Genomic DNA, 22692 nt, shown 5'->3' on the forward strand with positions numbered 1-22692 from the left:
ACGGCCTGGGCCGAAGACAGGTGCCAAACCGCTGAGCCACCCAGGGATCCCCTTGAAACAGTTTTTTAAGTAAGCTCTATTTTTTTAAAAAAGGGATGGGCTTGTTAGTCTACTTATCTATTTACTTTTTTAAAAAAGTAATTTCTACACCCAATGTGGAGCTCAAACTCACAGCCCTGAGATGAAAAGTCATATGCTCTTCTGACTGAGCCAGCCAGGTGCCTCTAATAAGACCAATAGTATATTTAAAGTAATATACTTCCTATCTTCCTTGACAATGGCATTATCTATTTTTTTATTTGAGCATAGTTGACACATGATGTTACATTACAGATCTACAACTTAGTGGTTCAACAATTCTGGATGTTATGTTATCCTCACAAGTGTTGCTACCATCTGTCACCATACAATGCTATTATAATACCATTGACTATACTCCCTATGCTGTACCTTTTAACCCTGTGACTTATTCATTCCGTAATTGGAACCCTGTACCTCCCATTCCGCTTCACCCATTTTGCCCATCCTTTCTCCTGTCATCCCCCTCTGGCAACCACCAATTTGTTCTCTGTATTTATAGCTCTAATTCTGCTGTTTATTCATTTGTTTTTTAGATTTTACATGAGTGAAATATGGTATTTGTCTTTCTGTGTCTGAGTCATTTCACTTAACATTATACAAGCTAGGTACATCTATGTTGTTGCAAATAGCAAGACTGAATCCTTTTTTGTGGCTGAGTAATATTCCCGTGCATGTGCACAGGTGTACATTGTTATCCATTCATCTATCAATGACACATGGGTTGCTTTTTTATCTTACCTATTATAGATAATGCTGTAATAAACATAGGGGTGCATATATCTTTACAAATTTGTGTTTTTGTTTTCTTTGAGTAAATAACTAGTAGTGGAACTACTTACTGGATCATATGGTAATTCTATTTTTAATTTTTTGAGTAACTTCCACAGTGTTTTCCACAGTGGCTGCACCAGTTTACATTCCTACCAACAGTGCATTAAGGTTTCTTTTTCTCAACATCCTCACCAACACTTATTATTTATTGTCTTTTTGATTCTTCCATGCTGATGGGTGTAAGACAGTATCGCAATGTGGTTTTGATTTGCATTTCTCTGATAGCTAGTAATGTTCAGCATCTTTTCATATGTCTGTTGGACAATGGCTTTATCTTACCCAGTATGTGAGGAGTATACTTTTTGTTCCCATTTATTTCCAGAAAATGCAATATGTCTTGTGTTCATTATGACAACATGATCCCCACAGTCACCTAGATTTAAAAAGAACAAAAAAAGATTTTATATAAAAGTCACGACTTTAAAAAAAAGTGGTCTTGGTTATTTATAAAGCTTTTCAAAGCCTAAACAACACTTTAAAAAATATAAAGCAAGTCATGGTGCAACACCAAAATCCTTCAACAAGGTTTTGCTGTTCTGTTCCTCTTTTATATAACATCTAAGTATAGAAAGAGTTGGCCAGACATTTGGAAAATCTTAACACTGGAAGGTAAAAGAGAATATAATAAAGATGCCAATAATAACAATACATCTTTGAAAGGCAAGCTATTGTTATTCCTATCGTCTTTTCCCATTAATAATCACACTTTGCTAAAATGTTTATATTAACATATCTTTAAATCTAATACAAACTTTCCCTTAAAATAGAAGACAAAATGAAAAAAATACAAATATAGATGTAAAAAGATATATTTCACCAATAGGCAAATTGAAAACAAATGTAAAACATCACAACTGATTATTCTTCTCAAATTCAGAGAACAATAGAGTACTATGATCTTATGCTTAACTACTAAACCCAAGGCTTTTTCCAACCACATTTAACTAACTACATTTAACCTACCACTCTCAACTATAACATGCATATATTTGATAAGATAGATTATCTAAAAATTAAAATATATTAGGTTAATTTTCCAGTGAAAAGTACCCCTAAATTTGGCTGATTATCTAAAAAACAAAAAAACCTAAAACCCTAAAAAGTCAACATGTGGTTTTCACAGGAGAAAAAAAAAAAAATCACATCACAAAATCAAATAATGAGAAATATTTTTTAAATGCCTATTTTAGGGGATCCCTGGGTGGCTCAGTGGTTTAGCGCCTGCCTTTGGCCCGGGGCAGGATCCTGGAGTCCCAGGATCGAGTCCCATGTCGGGCTCCCGGCATGGAGCCTGCTTCCCCCTCTTCCTGTGTCTCTGCCTCTTTCTCTCTTTCTATGTCTATCATAAATAAATAAATAAATAAATCTTTAAAAAAATAAAAAATAAATGCCTATTTTACTACTAGGGACACTTAAAAAGATCCTAAAAGCTTATTATTTTTAAAGTGAAAAAATAAGTATAAAAAATACCATATATGACGACTAACGATTATATTGTAAGATTCTATGACACACTTTGAATTTGAGTGATAGCATTTTCAGAGAGAAGTACATCATCTATGTGGAATAAGGGTAATGGAAAGAGGATGAAGCAGGTAAGTTTTCTTTACCACAGTGAGAGGGAATCTAGAAATGTAAAGGAGAGAATTAGGAAGCTTGATGTTCATTGGATGAAAAGATAGTTTGATTGTATTTGGAAAATTGACTAAAGTTCCTAAATGTGACCCGTGGTGGGCTACTAAGGCAATGGGGTAAATGAACCAGAAAAATAGAGAGGGTGAAAAGAGATCCACGGCATTTCAGAGAATGCTGAAGTTACCTTAATTTTCAAACAGACATTTACAGTTGAAGCAGCTAAGGCCTGCTGAGACTAAGTGATCTGCCAAAGCTCACATGCCATGTTATTTAACATCCTGTTCAGGCTTTTTGCATGATACTTATGTGAAGGAAAATGGAATCATTATGCTAACTTTACACAAAAGCTGAATTTATTTTTAAAATGTCTCTTAAGCTTTAAATATGCAAAAATCACCTTGAGCTACTCCAAAGCTATACTCTTTAGAGATCAAAAAGGACCTTTCAAAGGACATTAGAAAGAATACCACAGATAGGATGAAAATCATGATCTTTCATCTCTAAGGTATGAACATCTAATCTGGGAAGGAAATACATAAGAATAAGCAAAGGAGACACTAACATAAATAACTCTAATGCAATGTACTAGGTGTAAATCATAAATTAATAAACAATTCTAAATGAAAAAAAAAACCACACATACACACAGGAATGTATACACAGATACTCCAATCTTTTAAAACACTTTTTTCAAGGGTTTTTTTTTTTTTTTTTTAACTTGAAACTGAGAGAGAGAACAGAAAGAGAGGGAGAAGCAGGGAGCCCAATGATCCCAGGACCCTGGGATCATGACCTGAGACCAAAGCAGATGCTTAACAGACTGAGCTGCTCAGGTAGCCCCCTCCAATTTTTTCTTAGTTCCTTTCACTAGAAATAATCTCCTGATTTATCTCCAGTTGCTAAATTTTATTCATAAAATTTAAGTTCCTAGGAGTTACCAATCACATTAAGTGTCAAAAAAATTCCTGATGTTCACTTCACTTTAATGTAAATAGGGCTTGTTCTATTATGTCTGGCTCCCATTCAATTCCTGTCTTAAATTTCATGGGAGATACTTTTAGTTCCTATCTTAGAAATCAGAACATTCAAAACTCTCTGAGCTACTCAGATTCCATACAAGGGAAGATTCAGATGGAGGTATCTTAAGTTTGGTAGGAGTCTCTTTCAAAATCTGCTTTATACTCCTTTTCCATTGATCAACTAATTAATTAATCCACTCACTATTTACTACTTAATAATGCCAGGTACTGTTCTTGATGCTGGAATTACAGCAATGAATTGCAACTAAAATCTTAAACTCTAGTGGAATGAGCTAGACAATAAACAAATAAGCAAATATACAATATGCTGGGAGCTGATAAATACAGAGGGATAAAGAGTAATGCAGTGGAAGTATTATTAATTGGTACAGGTTTTTGTGTTTTGACTTCCCTGGCACAAAGGTCCAAAAGTACAACTGATGTACTGTAAACTCATGTTTAGTTTTATAAGAAACTACCATAATCTCTTCCAGACTGTCTGTACCATTTGACATTCCTACCAGCATTGTGTAAGTAATCCAGTTTCTCTGCATTATCATCAGCATTTGTTGTTGCCACTATTTTTTATTTTAGCTATTCTGATAGATGTGCATTGAGATCTCATTGCATCTTTAATCGGTATTTCCAAAATGGCTAATAATGTTAAATCTTTTTATGTGTTCATTTGCCATCTGGTCATGTATTTTGCTCATTTTATAATGTAGGTGTGTGTTTGTTTCTTGTTGGCTCTGTGGTTTTCAAATATTTCCCTTCAGTCTGCAACTTGTAATTTCATCCCCTTTACAGCACAAATCCTTCTTTAAGTTCTTTGGTTTAGCTCAGTGTTTTTTTTTTTTTTTAATTTTTATTTATTCATGAGAGACACATAGAGAAGTAGAAACACAGGTAGAGGGAGAAGCAAGCTCCCTATGGGGACCCTGATGTGGGACTTGATCCCAGGACTCTGGGATCATGACCTGAGCCAAAGGCAGATGCTCAAACACTGAGCCACCCAGGTGCCCTAGCTCAGTGGTTTTAAAACCATATCTGATAGAGATGTCAGGTTCTGAGATGACTCAAAGGAGCAAGGGTCTAGCATCTTCTCCCTTCTTCAACCAGTACAGTACTGCCTTTTTTTTTTTTAAGATTTATCTATTTGAGAGAGAGAAAAAGAGAGCATGTGGAGCAGACAGGAGAGCAGATTCCACTGAGTGCAGAGCTGGATGCAGGGCTTGATTTCATGACCCTGAGATAATGACCTAGGTTGAAACCAAGAGTCAGACCCTTAACCAACTGTGCCACCCCGGCACCCCCAACGCAGCACTGTTTTTATAAATCTGTAAAAGATTTGGTTTGAGAAATGTCTGAAAAATAGCTATTTTGATTTACTGATAAATAACAAAATCGGCTTTGGCCATTATGTTTGTTTCCAATCTTGAAATATAAATGTTCAAATGCCTACTTCAATGTTATTTTTGGCATCCCTGAACTTTTGCATAGCCAGTATGACAGATGATCATAGGTTACCATAAAATCGATGGAGTGCAAAGACACTGTGATAGGAATAAGATGTGTTGTTCAAACTTATTGATAATATCTAAATATTCACTTCCAAAGGAGTTAAGTATTCTGGATGTAACCTGGAGCAAAATTCTCCTTCACTGCTTATAATGATATTCTAGGAATGGAAGAATAAATACGTTATTAAGATTTCAAAATTAAAATGATGCAGTAATAATTGACATTTTAAATAAATTGACACTGAACTTGATAGTAAGAGAGAAAATATATTAGCTTGGTAACTAAAAAGATTATCCTAAACTTTTTTTTCCCCTCTCTCTAACAAGTCCTTACAAGATGTAAATAAATATTACAAGGCAGAATGCCAGAAATTCTACTAGATCTAATCTAATCCGTTTAACTGTCTGATGTCCTACCATTCATAACATTAAGAATCGTGTGCAAGTTTTATTTTGTTTCATCTCATGTAGATTGGGAGTGTTTTAGGATAATTTAATAATAACTAGAAAATATGAAAGACAAGTTTCTCACTGCTTCTTTTAAATGCTCATACAGTCCTCCACTATTTTTTCATCTGTGTGCAGTGAGAAGAATAAAATCCTCATAAAGAATAAGTCATAATCCAAAAATTACCATGTGTCCTTTCTTTTCATTTATCAGTGACAAAGAAACAAGCTCAGAAAGCTCTCAGGTCCCAAATTCAGAAGGGCAGCTCTAAAGAAAGGAAGGAACACTTTTCCTAGTACTCCATCATTTCCAGCTTTACCTAGACCACATTTTCCATAAGAAACAATCTGTAAGTGAAAAGCTGATTTTCTACAACACATGACAAGTCCACTGGACCTATAAAGTAGTTCAAATATCATATATATCATGTTTGGATACATTATTGGCTTTAATATTTATTTATTTATTTATTTATTTATTTATTTATTTATTTAGCTAACTTTTATAGCCACTCTTGGATATATGACCATCAATTATTAGTATTATTTTCTGGAAACTGTATGTCAATTTTCAAATAAATGTTTACAGTGATTGTGAGCACATAATATATGTTTAATAAATGCTTACTAAACCAATTAATGTTAAAAATAAACTTACAACAGGACATGTTTGTAAGTTGAAAATTGAATTAGTCTTGATTTTGTGACATCTTGTGGATATAAAGTTTTGCTGATATGTTACATATTAAATTATATAGTGAAACAAAAATAACTGATTTTTTAAATCTTTATTATTTTTTTAAATTTTATATATTTATTCATGAGAGACACACACAGAGAGAGAGGGGCAGAGACACAGGCAGAGGGAGAAGCAGGTTCCATGCAGGGAGCCTGACAGGGAATGACAGGGAACTTGATCCGGAGTCTCCAGGATCAGGCCCTGGGCTGAAGTTGGCGCTAAACCACTGAGCCACCCGGGCTGCCCAATAACTGTTTTTAAAATGAAAATGTTTAATTTCATAGAAAAGTGATTCTCCTTTACTAGAAAAGGATGATGTGATAGGCTGCCACAAAAGCTCTACTGCTGTCCTAGCAGAATATTCTCATTAGTACCTAAGGAATACTTTTGTAATAATGACCTGCTTGTAGGAAAGCAGAACTTTAATTCAGTGAATAGATAAGTGCTATACTTTAAGGAGGAAATCAGATTACTACTAATTCTACTTTTCCCTAGATTTTGTATTGTTTGTATTTCTACAAAAACAACCTAAAAGATCATGTGTATCACCTTGTAAATAAGATTGGTAAGGTAAAAAAAAAAAAAAAAAAAAAGTCACCAGGAAAACGGTTTAAGTGGCTCAGAATCACCACGCTGAAGTGGATGGGGTAATTCACTATTCTGAGGAAACAAGTGCCTGCATTCTGGTCCCAGTTCTATTATAGCGGCTGAGTGACAGTGAGAAAGTCACTTTATTCTTCTGATTTTAGTCTTCTCATATATAAATGAGGCAGTTAAAATTTCTGAAGTCCTAAGGAATTAATTTCTATGACTTGGTAATTCTAGGACTACAGCATTCTTCTTGTCTGCCAAAAGAGAAATTTTAAAGTAAAGAGATTTCTCATTAGTCAAGCATAAGTCTGTGGATCACTATTTTACCTTCGAAGTACAGGTGCTCCCCATTATTCATGGATTGCACTTGATGAATTTGCCCATTCTCTTAAAATTTATGTATAATCTCAATACCTGCAGTGCTTTCCCAGTCATTTGAAGACATATGCACAACAGTGAAAAATTTGAGTGGCTTGGTTTGATACACACCTTTCCAACTGAGGCTGAATAATGTAATGCACTGTCTCTTGTTTTGGCTCTTTTACTATAAAAAAAGTGTCCCTTTGTGGTCCATTTAGTGGTAGCTTTTTGGCATTTTTATACTTTTTAAAGTGATTTTATGGTTTAAAATATCCCTCAAGTCTGATGCTAAAGTGCTGTGTAGTGTTCCTAACTGCAAGAAGGCTGCAGTGTGTCTTACAAAGAAAACCTGTGTTGGAGCACCTGGGTAGCTCAGTGGAAGAGCATCTGCCTTTGGCTCAGGTCTTGATCCTGGGGTCCTGGGATTGAGTCCTGTATCAGGATCCCCATGGGGAGCCTGCTTCTCCTTCTACCTGTATCTCTGCCTCTCTGTGTCTCTCATGAATAAATAAATAAAATCTTAAAAAAAAAAAAACAAAAAACACTTGTGTTAGATTCAGGCATGAATAACTATGTGGTTGGCCATGAGTTCAACAATATATATATTAAAGGTATCTTTAGACAGAAACATATATAGAACAAATAAGACTATATATTGATTGGCTGACAAAAAAACGTTGTGACCAGAGGCTCATAGGAACCTAGCTCTAGAAGCGGTGGTTTGGTGTTCACTCTCATTCAGCATTCACGCTGATGTTAAAGCATGTAACTACAGTGAATAAAGAGAACTGACTGTGCTTATAGAACATTTTCTTACAGTGTCATTCCACAAAATGTTTTTTTTTTTTTTTTTTTTTTTTTTTTTTTTATGATAGTCACAGAGAGAGAGAGAGAGAGGCAGAGACATAGGCAGAGGGAGAAGCAGGCTCCATGCACCAGGAGCCCGACGAAGGATTCGATCCCGGGTCTGCAGGATCATGCCCTGGGCCAAAGGCAGGCGCTAAACTGCTGCGCCACCCAGGGATCCCCCACAAAATGTTTCTGACAAGCATCTGTGAAGGACCAGACGTTGTACTAAGTGCCTCAAGAACAAAGATTGACATAACAGAATCCTTACATTCAAATTCCATACTTAAAGATCTCATAGGTTGTGGGCTTACTTTGAAATTTTCATGAAGAATAAGATTAGAGCAGCAAGTATGAGAATCGGGGAACTTGTAAGTTCTTGCTCTTACCCAAATCAAAACACCTAGTTCCACAGATCCAAAATCTAACTCAGCTGAAAAGCCAGAGCCCTGTTTAAAAATAATTTCTTCATCCTCAAAACCGGTATTCATGAATGCATATATCCACTCAAAAAACATTTCATGCAGTCCATCCATGTGTCAAACACTATTCTAGGCACTGGGCATATAGCTTGAAAGATTCAGGCAAAGTTCCTGTCCTCTTAGAATTTCGTCTAGTAAAAGTAGGTAGATAATGCATGTTTATATAATACGTGTGATCAGTGAATGCTAGTTTTTTTTTAAAAGGCAAGGTATAGAGAGTGAAAGGGGGAGCTGACAGAAGAATTGGGGAAGGCCTCTCTCAGAATATAAATAAGCAGAAACCTGAAAAATGTGAAGAAGTCATAAATCCAGAAAAGACATAAATCTGGAAAACTGCATCCAGGCAGAGGGAACAAAGTGTGAAACGGCCCTAAGGCAAAAATGTGCTGACAGGCATATTAATGAAACGGCAGTAAGCCTTGGTGGATTGCTCAAGGGAGGGAAGAGATACACTCAGAGAGATAATAGGGACCATACCATGTAGGTCCTGGTAGGGCACTGACAGAACTTTGGCTTTTACTCTAACTCCCATTTGGAAAAGACAACTGTAACTGATCTGCAGAGAAAAGACCCTATTGGGGCAAGAGTAGAAGCAGGGAGATAGTGAGGAGGCTTTTGGAATAAACCGGAATAGAGAGTACAGTGGTTTAAAGTTACAGTAAAAGAGAGAGTTAATGAGAAGTGGCTAGGTTTCAGATATATGTATTTTTTCAGATATATATAAGTAGTTGAACAAATAGGAGGCACAAATGAAGCAAAGACTTCTGAGTAGAGTAACTAAAAAAAGAATAGAGAAGCTGTTAATTGAGATGGGAAAACTGTATGTAGTAAGTTGGTTTGGGTGACGGAAATCAGGAAGTATGACCTCTCCACATTAACATGTTGGAGATGTCTACTAGACATCTAAGATTTGCTGAATAGAAATAAATAGAAATAAATTTTAGTTTCTGAATATGCTGGTGGCCAGTGTTTTTATTAGAGTACTTGAAGTAAAAATTGAGTAGGGGAAAAAAAAAAAAAGGATCACAATAAAAATTAAAAAAAAAAAAAAAGGGATCCCTGGGTGGCACAGCGGTTTGGCGCCTGCCTTTGGCCCAGGGCGCGATCCTGGAGACCCGGGATCGAATCCCACGTCGGGCTCCCGGTGCATGGAGCCTGTTTCTCCCTCTGCCTGTGTCTCTGCCTCTCTCTCTCTCTCTCTGTGTGACTATCATAAATAAATAAAAATTAAAAAAAAAAAAAAGATCACTAATTACTTTATTGGACTGACCTAAGGATCCAGATTTAAGCAGTTTGTCTTTTTTTTCTTTCTTTTTTTTCCACTCTGTTAAGAGTGAGAGGTTATGTGGGTCTGGAATACAGGGAAAAGGTCAAAAATGAAGATATAAATATTGTAGCTCCAAGTATAATAGAAGATATTTAGAAACATGGAATTGAATGGGCTTGCTTCAGGAATGCGAAGGGGTTCAAGGACCAGGCTCCAGGGCAACCTTAAGTTTTAATGAGAGAAGACTGGGACACTAGAAAGTTGAAAAGAACAAAGGGAACTGGGAAAGAGGAGTCAGCAAGAGAATGCATCCAAGAACAAATGAAGAATGTGTTTAAGAAAAAAGTTTTTTATGTGAAGACTAGCCAGGACTCCCCAAAAGGTTAACTGCAAGAAGAAAATTAGAGAAGGATTATTCTATATTAAAAAGACTAAAGGAACACAGCAATTAGAGGCAATACATAAACCTTGGTTGGATCCTGGTCTAAAAAAAAGTAACAGCTATAACAAGTTCCAACAGCTTGGAAATACTAGGGAAATTTGGAAATGCACAGGATATTAAAACTATATAATTAAATTATGTTTATTTTATTATGTATGATGACGGCATTTCAGTTATATAGGGGAGTATTCCTATTAGGAGACACATGCTGAAGTAATCAGGAGGATTTATTATGACAATCTGCAACTTATTTTCCAATGACTGAATAAAAAATTTTATATTAAATTTTATGTTAAAACGTTAATAATTGGGTAATCTAGATGGGGGTATAAATTCACTGTACTATTCTTTGAGCTTTTCGTAAAATGTGAAAACTTTCACAATAAAAGTTACAAAAACATAAAGGACAAATAACTCAGTGGAATTATGGGCAAAAGACATATACAGACAGTTCACAGAAGAGGAAATGATAAAAGGCCAATAAACAGAAAAGGAGCTCCATTTGCAATCCCAACAGGTAAATTAAAACCATCAAGGGAGTGTATTTCACATCTACCAGAATAGTCAAACTTAAAAAGAATGAAAACATCAAGTGTTACTGAAGATGAGGGATAATACAAACTCTGGTAGGATATCAGCAGAAAGACTAGTTTCCTATGCACCTTTGAACCCAGTAATTCTTGTCCTGTAGACAGACCTCAGAGAAACTCTTCCACATGTGCGCTGGAAAAAAGGTACAAGAACACTGACAGTAATGTTGTTTATAATGGCAGAAAAAAAAAAAAAAAAAAGACCTGGCAACAACCCAAACGCTGAGTGTATGGGTATTTATTTCATCATCATTGTAACTGTTAATTTTCTTTAAAATATTACCTATACTTAAATGTAGATTTATCTATATCTATACACTGTGTATATAACTTCATGTTTTAAAAAGTTAAAAACTATGAAACTGCAAAAAAATGTTGACAAGTCAAAGAAGATGAAGAGAGAGTTAACACCTCGATCTTGCTGGTTGGACCATGAGATGCCAAGGTAAGTGAAGTCATACAAAACTCCCTGTAATAAGCAGAAGTCTTTTAGTATACAACTTTTTTCTTTTGTTTTGGAAAAAGGTTATAGAAAATCGAATCTATTCATTGAAAACTTAAGAGTAAACTTTCCATGTCCAGCTAGCTCTATCCATCCTTCTGGGGGAAAAGGCTTTTAGAAGAGAGGGCAAACTTATTTCTTCATTTTCAAAAACTCTCTATTCAAATGTACATTGCAATGTGAAGAGACATGTATAAGAGTGAACATTTAATTTATAGTTCCGATCAGGATATCTGAGAATGAAAGGAGGACTACTGATAGTTCTGTTGGGGTAATGGAACAAAATGGGGTTGTCTCAGGCAAACTAGTCTGTATGGTTTTCCTATGAATAAATCAAATTCATTTTAGTGCCCCAGTAGGTTTTTCGCAAGAATGGAACAAGGGATCCTAGGAAAAAAAGAGGCCCTCAGAAGTAGTTCAGTCAGATTTCTTCAAGATTCAATTATGGTGAGAAAATTATTGCTACTAGTGACAGATCTAAAATGATACTCACTCAGTTGATGGTATACAGGTTTATGCAATCCTTGAAGTTTAATTGATGCCATAGCAGCCAGTTTGCCAGGGGGCTGCATTTTCCCATCTAAGAGATACCAAACCCGAGCAAAAGTGGCCCATTGCTAGGAGAAAAAAGAGAGAGAGACAGAAAACAAAGAAAATTCTAATTAAAATGGAAATAACCAAGCATATTATTATATACCATCATGTGTATTCTACAGTGAATATCAGTAAGAGATCAATGAAAAAGATCCTGTCACTAAATATTTTTTTTTTTTTTGGTTTTGTTTTCATTTCTTTTTTTAGAGAAGGGTCTTTTCTCATTCTACAAAGTGTAACACAGTCATTTTTCCTGCCTGTTTTTCTATCTGCAATGTGGATGATGTTTTACTTAAAATATTTCAAAGAGGGATCCCTGGGTGGCGCAGAGGTTTGGCGCCTCCCTTTGCCCGGGGCGCGATCCTGGAGACCTGGGATCGAATCCCACGTCGGGCTCCCGGTGCATGGAGCCTGCTTCTCCCTCTGCCTGTGTCTCTGCCTCTCTGTCTCTCTCTGTGTGACTATCATGAATAAATAAATAAAATATTTAAAAAAAATATTTCAAAGATATGTTTTTCTTTATATAATGACTTTTTTGGGGTATCACATAGAATTTGGAAGGGAAATAAGAAACTCTTATGAAAGTAGAAACTGTTTATAAAGGTCTTCACAAATATTTTGAGACTAACAGATACATTTAATTGAATGATGAGTGGCCAACTGGGAAGTGAAGACTATTCAGAAGTTCAATTCCATGGGAGGATACACTAACAGAATATAGCTGGACAAGTATAGATGGATGATGAATAAACTTTAATTTTAAATAGCTGCCTTATCAGGTTGTGGTCCTAGGGTCCTGAGACTGAGTAGTACATCGGGTTCCCTGCATGGAGCCTGCTTCTCCCTCTGCCTATGTCTCTGCCTCTCTGTGTCTCTAATGAATAAATAAATAAAATCTTAATAAATAAATAGCTGCCTTAGATAGCTTTAGGCTGCCTCAGATATAGACCACTGTCTTTGCAGTATCCATTAGTAATTTCGAACTAAGAAAATTCAGTCCAGAACGATCTCAACCAGATGTTTTCTCTATGCATATACATAAGTTGCTGAACAATGCTGGTAAAAAATACAACCAGGCTAACTGGTTTTATTTTAAATTTTATTATTACAAACTTCAAATCAACTTCTAAACTGCTCACCATTTGTTTTTCTCCTTTCTCTTTTCTAGTTTCTACCTTGTTCTCCTTGCACATCTTTTGTCAGATTTATCTTTTAAGTATTTCATATATTTTGATGCCATTATAAATGGCATTGCATTTTTAATTCAAGTTTGATTGATTGTTGCTAGTGTGTATATATTTATATGTATAAAAATACACTTTGTTTTTTGCATGTTGGTCTTATAACCTGCAAACCTGCTAAACTTATTTATCAGATCTAGTAGCTTTTCTTAGATTCCATCTGATTTTTTTTTTTTACATAGATAATCATGTTCTCTGCAAATAAAGATCGCTTCTAGTCCATACCCTGTCCATACTATTCTCAGCTTAGGACTAAGAAAAATTCCAATGGTAGGAACTGTATAGGACAATCTTTTGTCTTCAATAAATTCCAAAGAAACAAATGGGAAAAAGAACCTATTTATTAAGAGAATTATTAACCTATTTATTAACCTATTATCAACCTATTTATTGAGAGAATTAAAAGATGGGAAATTATTACATTCTAGATCCAAAACTAAAGTAAAAATATTAAGTGTTCCTATAGCATGTATGAGGAAATTGTAAAATTGAACATATACTAGACATTTGATATTAAAGAATTATCATTAACTTTTGTTTTTGATAAATTGTATTAGGATTTTATTTTTAAAAAGAATTTGTATCGGGATCCCTGGGTGGCTCAGTGGTTTAGCACTGCCTTCAGCCCAGGGGGTGATCCTGGAGACCCGGGATGGAGTCCCATGTCGGGCTCCCTGCATGGAGCCTGCTTCTCCCTCTGCCTGTGTCTCTGCCCCTCTCTCTTTCTCTCTGTCCCTCATGAATAAATAATAAAATAAAATATTAAAAAAATAAAAAATAAAAAGAATCTGTATCTTGGAGAGAACATATTGAAATATTTACTTATGAAATAACAAGAATCTGAGATTCATCTCAAATTCATAAGGAAGGGAAAGAAGCGAGTGGGAATACAGAGGAAATAATATTGGTTATGAGGTTTTTGAAACTGGGTGATACCTACTTTTATGTGTGATTGAAATTCCCCATAATGAAGGTAAAAAACAACAACAAAACAAAACCTCTTGACCTCACTTATCCACTGCTTCATTTCTTTCCTCTCCTTTGGGGCAAAATTCTTCCAAAGACATTGTCTTTACTCCAATTTGTCTCTCTTCATTCTCTCTTCAACTTACTCCAACCTGGCTTTTGCCCTCCGCCCTCACTCTACCACCTGCCAAAGTGACCAGGGCCTTCACCTCACTAAAATCATCGTTCCAGTCTAAGCCTTCAGCGCAGCCGATCCTTCTTCTGGGTATTCTCTCCTCACTTGATTTCCAGGACACCGCCCTCTGTCCGCTTTTTTCCCTACTTTGCTTGTTCTCCTCCTAACTCTCACCTCTGAAATGCTGAAAATGTCCCAGAATTCAGTTCTGAGTCCTTCTCCTCTCTTCTCTATACACACTTCCTAGAAGACTACATCCAGACTCCTCTATCTTTCAGGGCCATTTTCGTGCTTAAGACTCAAATGCAGAAATTGACATCTCTAGCCTGGACCTTTACCCTGAACTCTACACTTGTATCCAATTGTCCACTTAGCAGCTGCATTACAATGCTTTTTAAACCCTATGTAGCAAACACTAGTTTTTCCCCCATTCCCCTGCGGATGATGATGATGATGCGGATGATGATGATGATGATGATTTAAAAAAAAACAAACTTTGTTTTAAAAAAAATTAAAATAGTGCCACATCATCCCATTGCTACAAAAGTTTTCAAATGTCTAATTTTACTTTTTATATATTTGCCTTGTTTAGGAGAGACAACAAACAGTCCAAGAAAGGAATCATACCTGGAGCAAGGCTGGGGGCTAAGCAGCAGCTTGGACCGAAGTGCCCAAAACTGAACTCCTGCTCTTCGACCTGCAACCAGCTTCAATCTCAGTCTTCCCTGCATCAGCTGGTGGTGGCTACACTCTTCCAGTCATGGAAACAAAAACCCTGGAGTAACCCCCCCCCCCCCGCCCCGTTTCTCTTTTGCTGTCAGCTCCCATTCATTCCTTCAGGAAATCCTTCTGGCTCCACCTTCAACCGGAACCTCATCGCTTTTCAACACTACGCCGTTACTAGTTTGGTTGTAGCCACCGCCACGTCTAGCCCGGATTGCTGCAGCTGGTCTCCAAACGGATGTTTTGCTTCTACCTTCCACCAGTCCCCATCTCTGAACGGTCTAAACTCAGCGGCCGGAGGGCTCCTTTCAACACCCAACGTGACATCACGTTACTCCCGGATTTCAAACCTTTGAACAGATACGCATCTTACTGATGAACAACCTCTTCCAAGGTCCTATCTGATCCACCTCATTACCTCTCTGGCTTTCTTTTTCCGAATACCCTTTCCGGGGGGAGGGTGGGGGAAGAAAAGACACGAAAAAGGCTGGCTGAAAGGAGAAAACACGTCCCGAGTGAACAACAGCGAGCGTTGGCCAGAATCACGACCCTCGCAGGTGTTTTCCCGAGGCACCTCCTTGGCCCAGAGACTCGGCTTCCCTGCCGACTCAACATCACTAAGTCCACCGGGGCGGGCCACTGACTGCCTTGTGCCAGTGTAATGAATTCCGCCAAGCCGTAAGAATTCGAGCTCACCTGGGGCGCCCTAGAGAAACTCGACATGTTCCCCCACCAGCAGGATGGTGCTCTTTCCCCAGGATCCGAGGCCAGACACCAGCCTCACTCGCCCGGCGGGAAACGTACAAAGCCAAGCACCATAGTTCCTAGGCCGGCCAGCCCTCGTCAGCTCCTCTGCTCTTGCTGGGTCTCCTCCAACCTTCCCATCATAGCAGCTTCGTCACGGAGGGAGGAACCAATGCAGTTATTGAGAGAATAACTCCGCCGAAGAACCCACCGGCCGGAGAAAGCTGCCGCAAACAGACGGAGGGCGCACAATTTCCAGCCGACCTAAAGTGGAGGGGAACCGGAAGTACGTCAGAAGCGCGCGACTGTTTGGATGTGGAAAGCGGGACTTGAGACCCCAGTTGAGCGCCAAGGAGATGGATCGGTACCTGCTCCTCGTGATCTGGGGAGAAGGAAAAGTCCCGTCCGCGGCGGGCGGGGAGGCGGAGTCGTCCGCCGAGGGTATCGAGAAGCTGCCCGGTGAGCGCGGGACTGAGAAAGAGCGGGAACGGCTTGCGGGGAGGGGAAGACCTTTGAGATCGAGTTTCTGTAAGGGAGGGGACTGTTCTCTCGAGCTCTCCCGGGCATCTGCTACTCTACGGAGGCGGCCCGGGAAGGGCTGGAAATGTCGTTACCTTCATGGAAAACATAGGGATAAATTCGATAAATGCAGAATTCCAGCGGTCAGAAGTTCTTGGCACAGTAGAACTTTAATAACGGGACGGTGGGATGGAATGTCAGCTTGTTGGAAATGCGCATTCGGGGAGCGTTTCCGCCTCCTTTGTGTTCCAGGTGCGGGTAGTGCGCAAGGGAACGGGAGGCCGAAGGGTCTGACTCTCTTAGAGTTTTACAGCCTGATGGGAGGAGACATCCCACGCATAAACTAATAAAATAAAAAAAAAAAGCTTATTTTAAAAAAAGGTAAATTTAAAACAGTTGTAACCGTTGGAGAATACACTCCTTTTCGGTGTTTCTGTAGCTGGTATTGCATTTTGTTTTGATTAAGCAGGCATTTTTTAAAGATTTTATTTATTTATTGATGAGAGACACAGAGAGAGGCAGAGACACAGGAGGAGGGAGAAGCAGGCTCCATGCAGGGAGCCCGACGTGGGACTCGATCCTGGGACTCCAGGATCACACCCTGGGCTGCAGGCAGGCGCTAAACCGCTGAGCCACCCGGGCTGCCCTGAGCAGGCATTTTGAGGAGAAAATGGATGTGGTTGTATTACAGAATAGAGTTTCCCTTCTCCGCTTAAAATTATTCTTCGGGGGAGAATTTTGAATTTCCGTTAACTAGCTAGCATGTACAAACTGGGCGCCTTTCCGGCTTTCTCTGGTTGCATTCTGTTTACCATATTGAAACTAGAAGAGCGTGTGGTTCTTCTACATACAACATAAGGTGCTTGGGAGTCTCAAACGGTGAAATTGGGATAGGCCTCGATCACGTAACTCTTGAGCCCATTGAGCGAGTTTGTCTTTTTCTTTTTCAGACCTGACAGCAGCAAATGTTTATCATGTTCTGAAAAGGAGCATTAGTGCTTCAATGAATCCAGAAGATAGTACTTTTCCAGGTGAGTATGACGCAAACCCCTTTCTTCTCTGGCACTGCATTTGTATTGGAAATAAATTTAATTAGATTGATCATTTAAAAGTGTAAGTACAAATATTTGTTGGTGGTGCACAAGTCACTGGGCTAGGGAGGTAAGTTAGGAAATACAAAACTGTAAAAGATTCTACCGGTCTCTTCCTACTGCTCGAATGTAATTAAATTGTATGAAAATTATTTTAGATTCTCAGCTTGACTTTTGTTCCCTTTATGGGATTTTCTTGCCCATCTTACCTCTGTATAAAATAGGGTAATGTGGCATTATAAGGAGGATTTACGGATTCTTACCATTTTTCCCCACCCTTCTTGATGATTCTCTAAAAGCACTTCATAATTATTTTTTTTAAAGATTTTTTTATTTCTTTATTCATGAGAGACACAGATTGAGAGAGAGGGCAGAGACACACACAGGCAGAGGGAGAAGCAGGCTCCCTGCAGGGAGCCCAATGTGGGACTCGATCCTGGGACTCCTGAAGTCGCAAAACCGCTGAGCCACCCAGGGATCCCCAACACTTCATAATTATTAAACACAGTGATCTTTTCTCCATCTAACTTAAGATATAGAGTAAGCATCTCTTCTATGTTTTGGTGAATTGCCATACTCCTAAGTTTATATTAGGTTCCGGTGTTTTATCCTTTGCGCTTTGAAAGTCATGAAATATATCTGAGTTCCTTTAATGCAAAGGTATTTGCCAGTGTCATTTTTCTCTGAGACCTCTTCATCCTTTTTGTCACAATGTTTTTATCATAGCAGCTATTTAGAATCCATTTACATTAGATTTGAATATCACTTTCAGTGTTACCACTTCCTGGTTTTTTGCTATACTTTCATCTTTTTTTTTTTTCTTTTGCCCATTGCCTCTTCCTATTATCCATTTTTGTAAAATACATGGATTTACCACCGGGAGACAAGAAGGAAACACAATTAATTACCTATTTGTCAGCTATTCACATGAAGTGAATGGCATGCACAGGACCACTCAACAAACTTGGAAAGCAGTAATGTGATTGGTCACTGATCAAGATACACATCTTTGATTTAGGTAGTGATTTGCGAAGAAGCTAGCAGTGACATTTTACTTTAGGTGATTACAGTTCATTAATAAACTTTGGTAACTGGAGTTTGAACCTTGTTTTGCGGAATTATTGAAACCATGGTAATTGAAATCTGCATATCAGAACCCTGCAAAGAAAGAACTGCCTGGGGCAGTCCAGGTGGCTCAGCAGTTTGGCACCGGGGCCTGCCTGATCTTGGACACCTGGGATCGAGTCCCACATCAGGCTCCCTACATGGAGGCTGCTTCTCCCTCTGCCTGTGTGTCTCTGCCTTTCTCTCTCTCTCTTTCTGTGTCTCCTATGAATAAATGAGTAAAATCTTTAAAAAAAAAAAAAAGAAAGAAAGAACTGCCCATATTGAATTAATTACTCAGTGAACATTATTGCTTTCAGTAATATGGCAAGTCTGGGAAACTGGAAGTGCAATATGATTATAATTGCGATCAGGCTGGAGAGGTAGGCATAGCTATATCGAGGATTTTGTAAATCATATCGGAGTGTTTATACTTTTTTTGTAATAATAATTAGCCATTAAAGGCTTTAATGAAGGAAGGGACCTGGTGACATCTATGTTAATGACATATTCTGGCTACAGTATAGCAGACAGGTTTGAGGAAAGTATAGATATGAGGGGGCTGCTTCAAAAGACCAGCTAAGAAATAAGAGAGGCAATCAGGATAGAGGAGAATAGATAGATCTGAAGGAAACTATAAAGGTAAAAGCTACCTGACTTAGTGTTGCATTGGTGTAGTTTAGGAGAAGGGAAGAGTGAGAAAGCAATCAGGAGTGACATTAGATTTCTGGCACGGGTATAGTGTAGTTGGTGGCATTTAGTGAGGTAAGAGACTTGAATTTTGAGGGACTATCACATGTCCAGTTTAGAACATATAAGCACACTAAACAGTTCCCTGTAAGATGTCAAAGTGAAAATATTTTTATAAAAGTTCGATACTTGTGTCCAGAACTCAAAAGGCTGGAGATTAAAAAAAAATTTCAAGATTATCAATAACTAGAAGCCATAAAGAAGGATGAGATTATTTATGGACCATGAACAGAGCAGAAAATCTTGTACTGAATCCTGGTATTTAAGGAAACTGAACTGAGCACTGGTTGTTAAAGGCATGAGGACCAGCTGGAAAGATAGGTTCCACCGAAGCCAAGTGTTTTAAGGAGAAAGATGACAACTGGGTCATCTTTGATTCCTTTCTTACTCTTCTGCTGAGAGAGAGGACAAGTACAACAGCAGTAAGAGCTGTCACATTTAGTAACATCTTAATTATTGGTGCCTTTAGGGAGTGTAGTTATAGTGGCATTTTGGAGACAAACAGGTGGAAATGAATGAGGAGAGTAGGAAATGTGATGAAATAGAAACAGTCAAGTGTAGACAGTACTTTCATTTTACCCTTGAAGAAGAGTAAAGTAGTAGTAGTGCCTAGAAGAGGGACGTGATTTCAAGGAGACTTTTTTTTCCTCTACTAATTTGTGGAATATTTGTGCAAATTTAAGTGCTAATAGGAAGGAGCTGACAGAAGAGGAGAGCTTGAAGATGCAAGAAAGATAGTCTAATTAGGGCCTTGGGGTCCCAGTGGAAGTCTGAAGGATGACTTTGGATTGAAAGGGCAATGCCCCTCATGTGCTAACAGAAAGGAATGAGGAAGGACTTAATGGGAATGGGAATAGTGTCCTATATTTGTTGACAGGATGTTTGGGAGTAATTACCTAATAATAGTTTCTATTTTCTTAAGGAAGTAGGAGGTAAAGTCTTTTGCTGAGATTGTTGGCAGAAAGTGCTGATGAAGCACATAGCATTACTAGCATATTACCTAGCTTTCATGAGTTAAGCTTCAGTTACCATATTTCTCTTCCCTCCTTTGAATTCAATTTCTTTACACATTTCTACATTCTTTGTGGCTCTAACCTGACATGCACCCTAGGGATGACCCTTAACTTCATATCCTCATATAACTTTCCGGTCTCCAAGAAGAGAATTTTCCCTATGTCTGAGCTGTAGTTTTATTTCCTCCTCTCAGTTGCCAGGATGAACCAGACATTCATGGTCTTTAAAGAGGGAATCCTTTTTCCTAAAATGACTTAAAGTTTTGTGTCACTCAATAGTAATTGAGTGAATATATTTTTTTTGGTAGATTTTAGTGGTTAAAATGATGAATAAAATAGTACGGATTTTGATTTTGACAAAATTATTCATTGTGAAGGAATAATTTTGCTCTTTAGGCAGATTGTTCTATTTGAATTTTTAGAGATTTTAAAAAGATCTACTCTCTATATATGTATATGCATATATGTACACACACATATCTTGGAGGACTGTATAATATGTATCAAAAATTATGTAATTCTCTAAGTATATATGCTATAACATCTGCTTATTTGTGGTATGTCTTCTAATAAGCATGGTTTTGTTTTCAAGCATGTTCGGTAGGCGGTATACCTGGTTCCAAGAAGTGGTTCTTTGCAGTACAGGCAATATATGGATTTTATCAGGTAACAGAACTGAAAAAAAAAAAATAGGTGTTAGTGAATGTCTTTGTTTATATAAATAATTTCAAGAATCCATTATTTAATGCAATATTCTGATGTATTAGTTTTGCAGTTCTGACTGGGAAGAGATATATTTTGGTACAGAAAAAGATGAAATTGAAGATGTTCTTCAAACAAATATTGAAGAATGTTTGAATACTGAGTGTTTTGAGGAAGAAGATAGTAATAGCAGAGAATCAATATCTTTGGCTGAGTATGCTTATGATATGTACTTTCTATGATATCTTTCTATAATATCTTTAAAATATTTAATGTTATTAAATATTTTAACCACAAGAGTGAAGATTAAATGTTTTAGCAGCTATCAGAAAGAAATTTTAGTTAATTGAAATTTTCAACCCTTCATCTTGGAAGACAGGCAATTTGAAATTGGAACTTTAACTTGGAATTCTATGTGAGCTATGATCTCAGGTTACTGGCTCTTTCCAACTTAAAAATTTATCTTGTTAAAGCACCTTGGCTTAGAAAATTTTAAGTGTTTATATCTGCAACAACTGTCTAAAAATAATGAACTGTGCAATTCTTGTCATTAAAAAAAAAAAATCTGAACTCTCCCAAATATGACTTGTTAGTTTCTGTGTATTTCCTCCCAGTGTAAATGTGAAAAGCTTTGCTTGCATTACGTTTTAGAAATGCATTTTGCACACTTGAATTTTGCTGCAGCTCCATGAAAAGGTTAGATCTAAGTAGATGAATAAAGCTATGCACGTTTTGAAAGTTAAAAAAAGAAACAAAACTAGTTGAGTAAAACTATTTAAAATGGAAAAATTGGCATCTGAAAATGTTTAGTTTTTTTAAGCTTACAGAATTGCAGGAATCGGAAAAAGTGATACTCCAATTAATATGTCACTTTCTTAAAGATAAATTCTACTTGATTATGAGTTTTAAGAGCTTGAATAAAAACTTTATTTAAGATTAATAACTGGTATTCAAACTCAGACCCTAAAAGTATGCTTTTAATTTTGCTGTTTGAGGTTGAAATACACGATTTCTTCAATTTATGTATATCTTGAACATTCAGACACTTTTAAAATGCATAGTTTCTGAGGATTGTATAGGTGATTGGATTCACTCAGATTTTTTGAATTGTGGTACAATATATAAGTTGGTGTAGGTGATATAAATTGTGATTATTTTTTTCATGACATATCCCGTCTTTAACTCAAATTAATATCTTTCATTTTAGTCTCTCATAGTATTTTATTACAAAAACCTACTTCGGTTTATTGTAGTATTCACATATTACGTTTTTATAAATTACTGCAGACTTTAAAAATTCTTTTTTCCCGTTTTCAAATTACATATGTTTGTATAATTAATGTAAGAAGACATTGTAGAACTGAGGAAAAGGTATTGAAGGGTCATTAAAAGGTAGTTTCTAGTTTCTTGATCGTAAGCCAATCACTTCATTTCTCCACTCGTTTATTTTCTCATCAGTAAAGTGTTGAGATCCTTTCAGGTCATTTCTAAGCTGCCTTCTAGCCTTAGAGTTCTTAAAATCCCATGTTTGCCCACCATTATTTAAAGATGACAAGTGTAAAGGTAATTATTTCTAGTAAGTTACCTAATAATTATTTCCACAAGAGGGAGCTTGGAAACTATTACCATAAGATGCCTTAAGTTTCCTAGACAGTGGCAGGTTAGTAACAAAGGATTTAAGTAACTTTATGTTACATAATAACATTTTGAGGAAAAGA

General features: G+C 37.1%; 2 protein-coding genes across 4 annotated transcripts in view; one reads left to right on the top strand and one right to left on the bottom strand.

Annotated features, from left to right (window-relative positions):
- Positions 1–16029, bottom strand: part of MRPL13 (mitochondrial ribosomal protein L13) — a 48055-nt gene extending 32026 nt beyond the window's left edge. Inside the window, exons 1-3 of the mRNA XM_055313857.1 lie at positions 15748–16029; positions 11846–11969; positions 1192–1285 (exon numbers count right to left, since the gene is read on the bottom strand). Coding sequence (XP_055169832.1) covers positions 1192–1285; positions 11846–11969; positions 15748–15774 — 245 coding nt within the window. The 5' untranslated portion in view covers positions 15775–16029. The remainder of the gene's footprint in view (positions 1–1191; positions 1286–11845; positions 11970–15747) is intronic.
- Positions 16030–16101: 72 nt separating this feature from the next.
- MTBP (MDM2 binding protein) overlaps positions 16102–22692 on the top strand; it is a 71484-nt gene continuing 64893 nt past the window's right edge. For all 3 annotated transcript variants that reach the window (XM_055314386.1, XM_055314388.1, XM_055314387.1), the window contains exons 1-4: positions 16102–16254; positions 17265–17345; positions 20865–20938; positions 21040–21188. In XM_055314386.1, the coding sequence (XP_055170361.1) occupies positions 16152–16254; positions 17265–17345; positions 20865–20938; positions 21040–21188 (407 nt within the window). In that variant the 5' untranslated portion in view covers positions 16102–16151. The remainder of the gene's footprint in view (positions 16255–17264; positions 17346–20864; positions 20939–21039; positions 21189–22692) is intronic.

The sequence above is a fragment of the Nyctereutes procyonoides genome, unplaced genomic scaffold, assembly GCF_905146905.1.
Source record: "Nyctereutes procyonoides isolate TBG_1078 unplaced genomic scaffold, NYPRO_anot_genome, whole genome shotgun sequence".
Taxonomy (NCBI): Eukaryota; Metazoa; Chordata; class Mammalia; order Carnivora; family Canidae; genus Nyctereutes; species Nyctereutes procyonoides.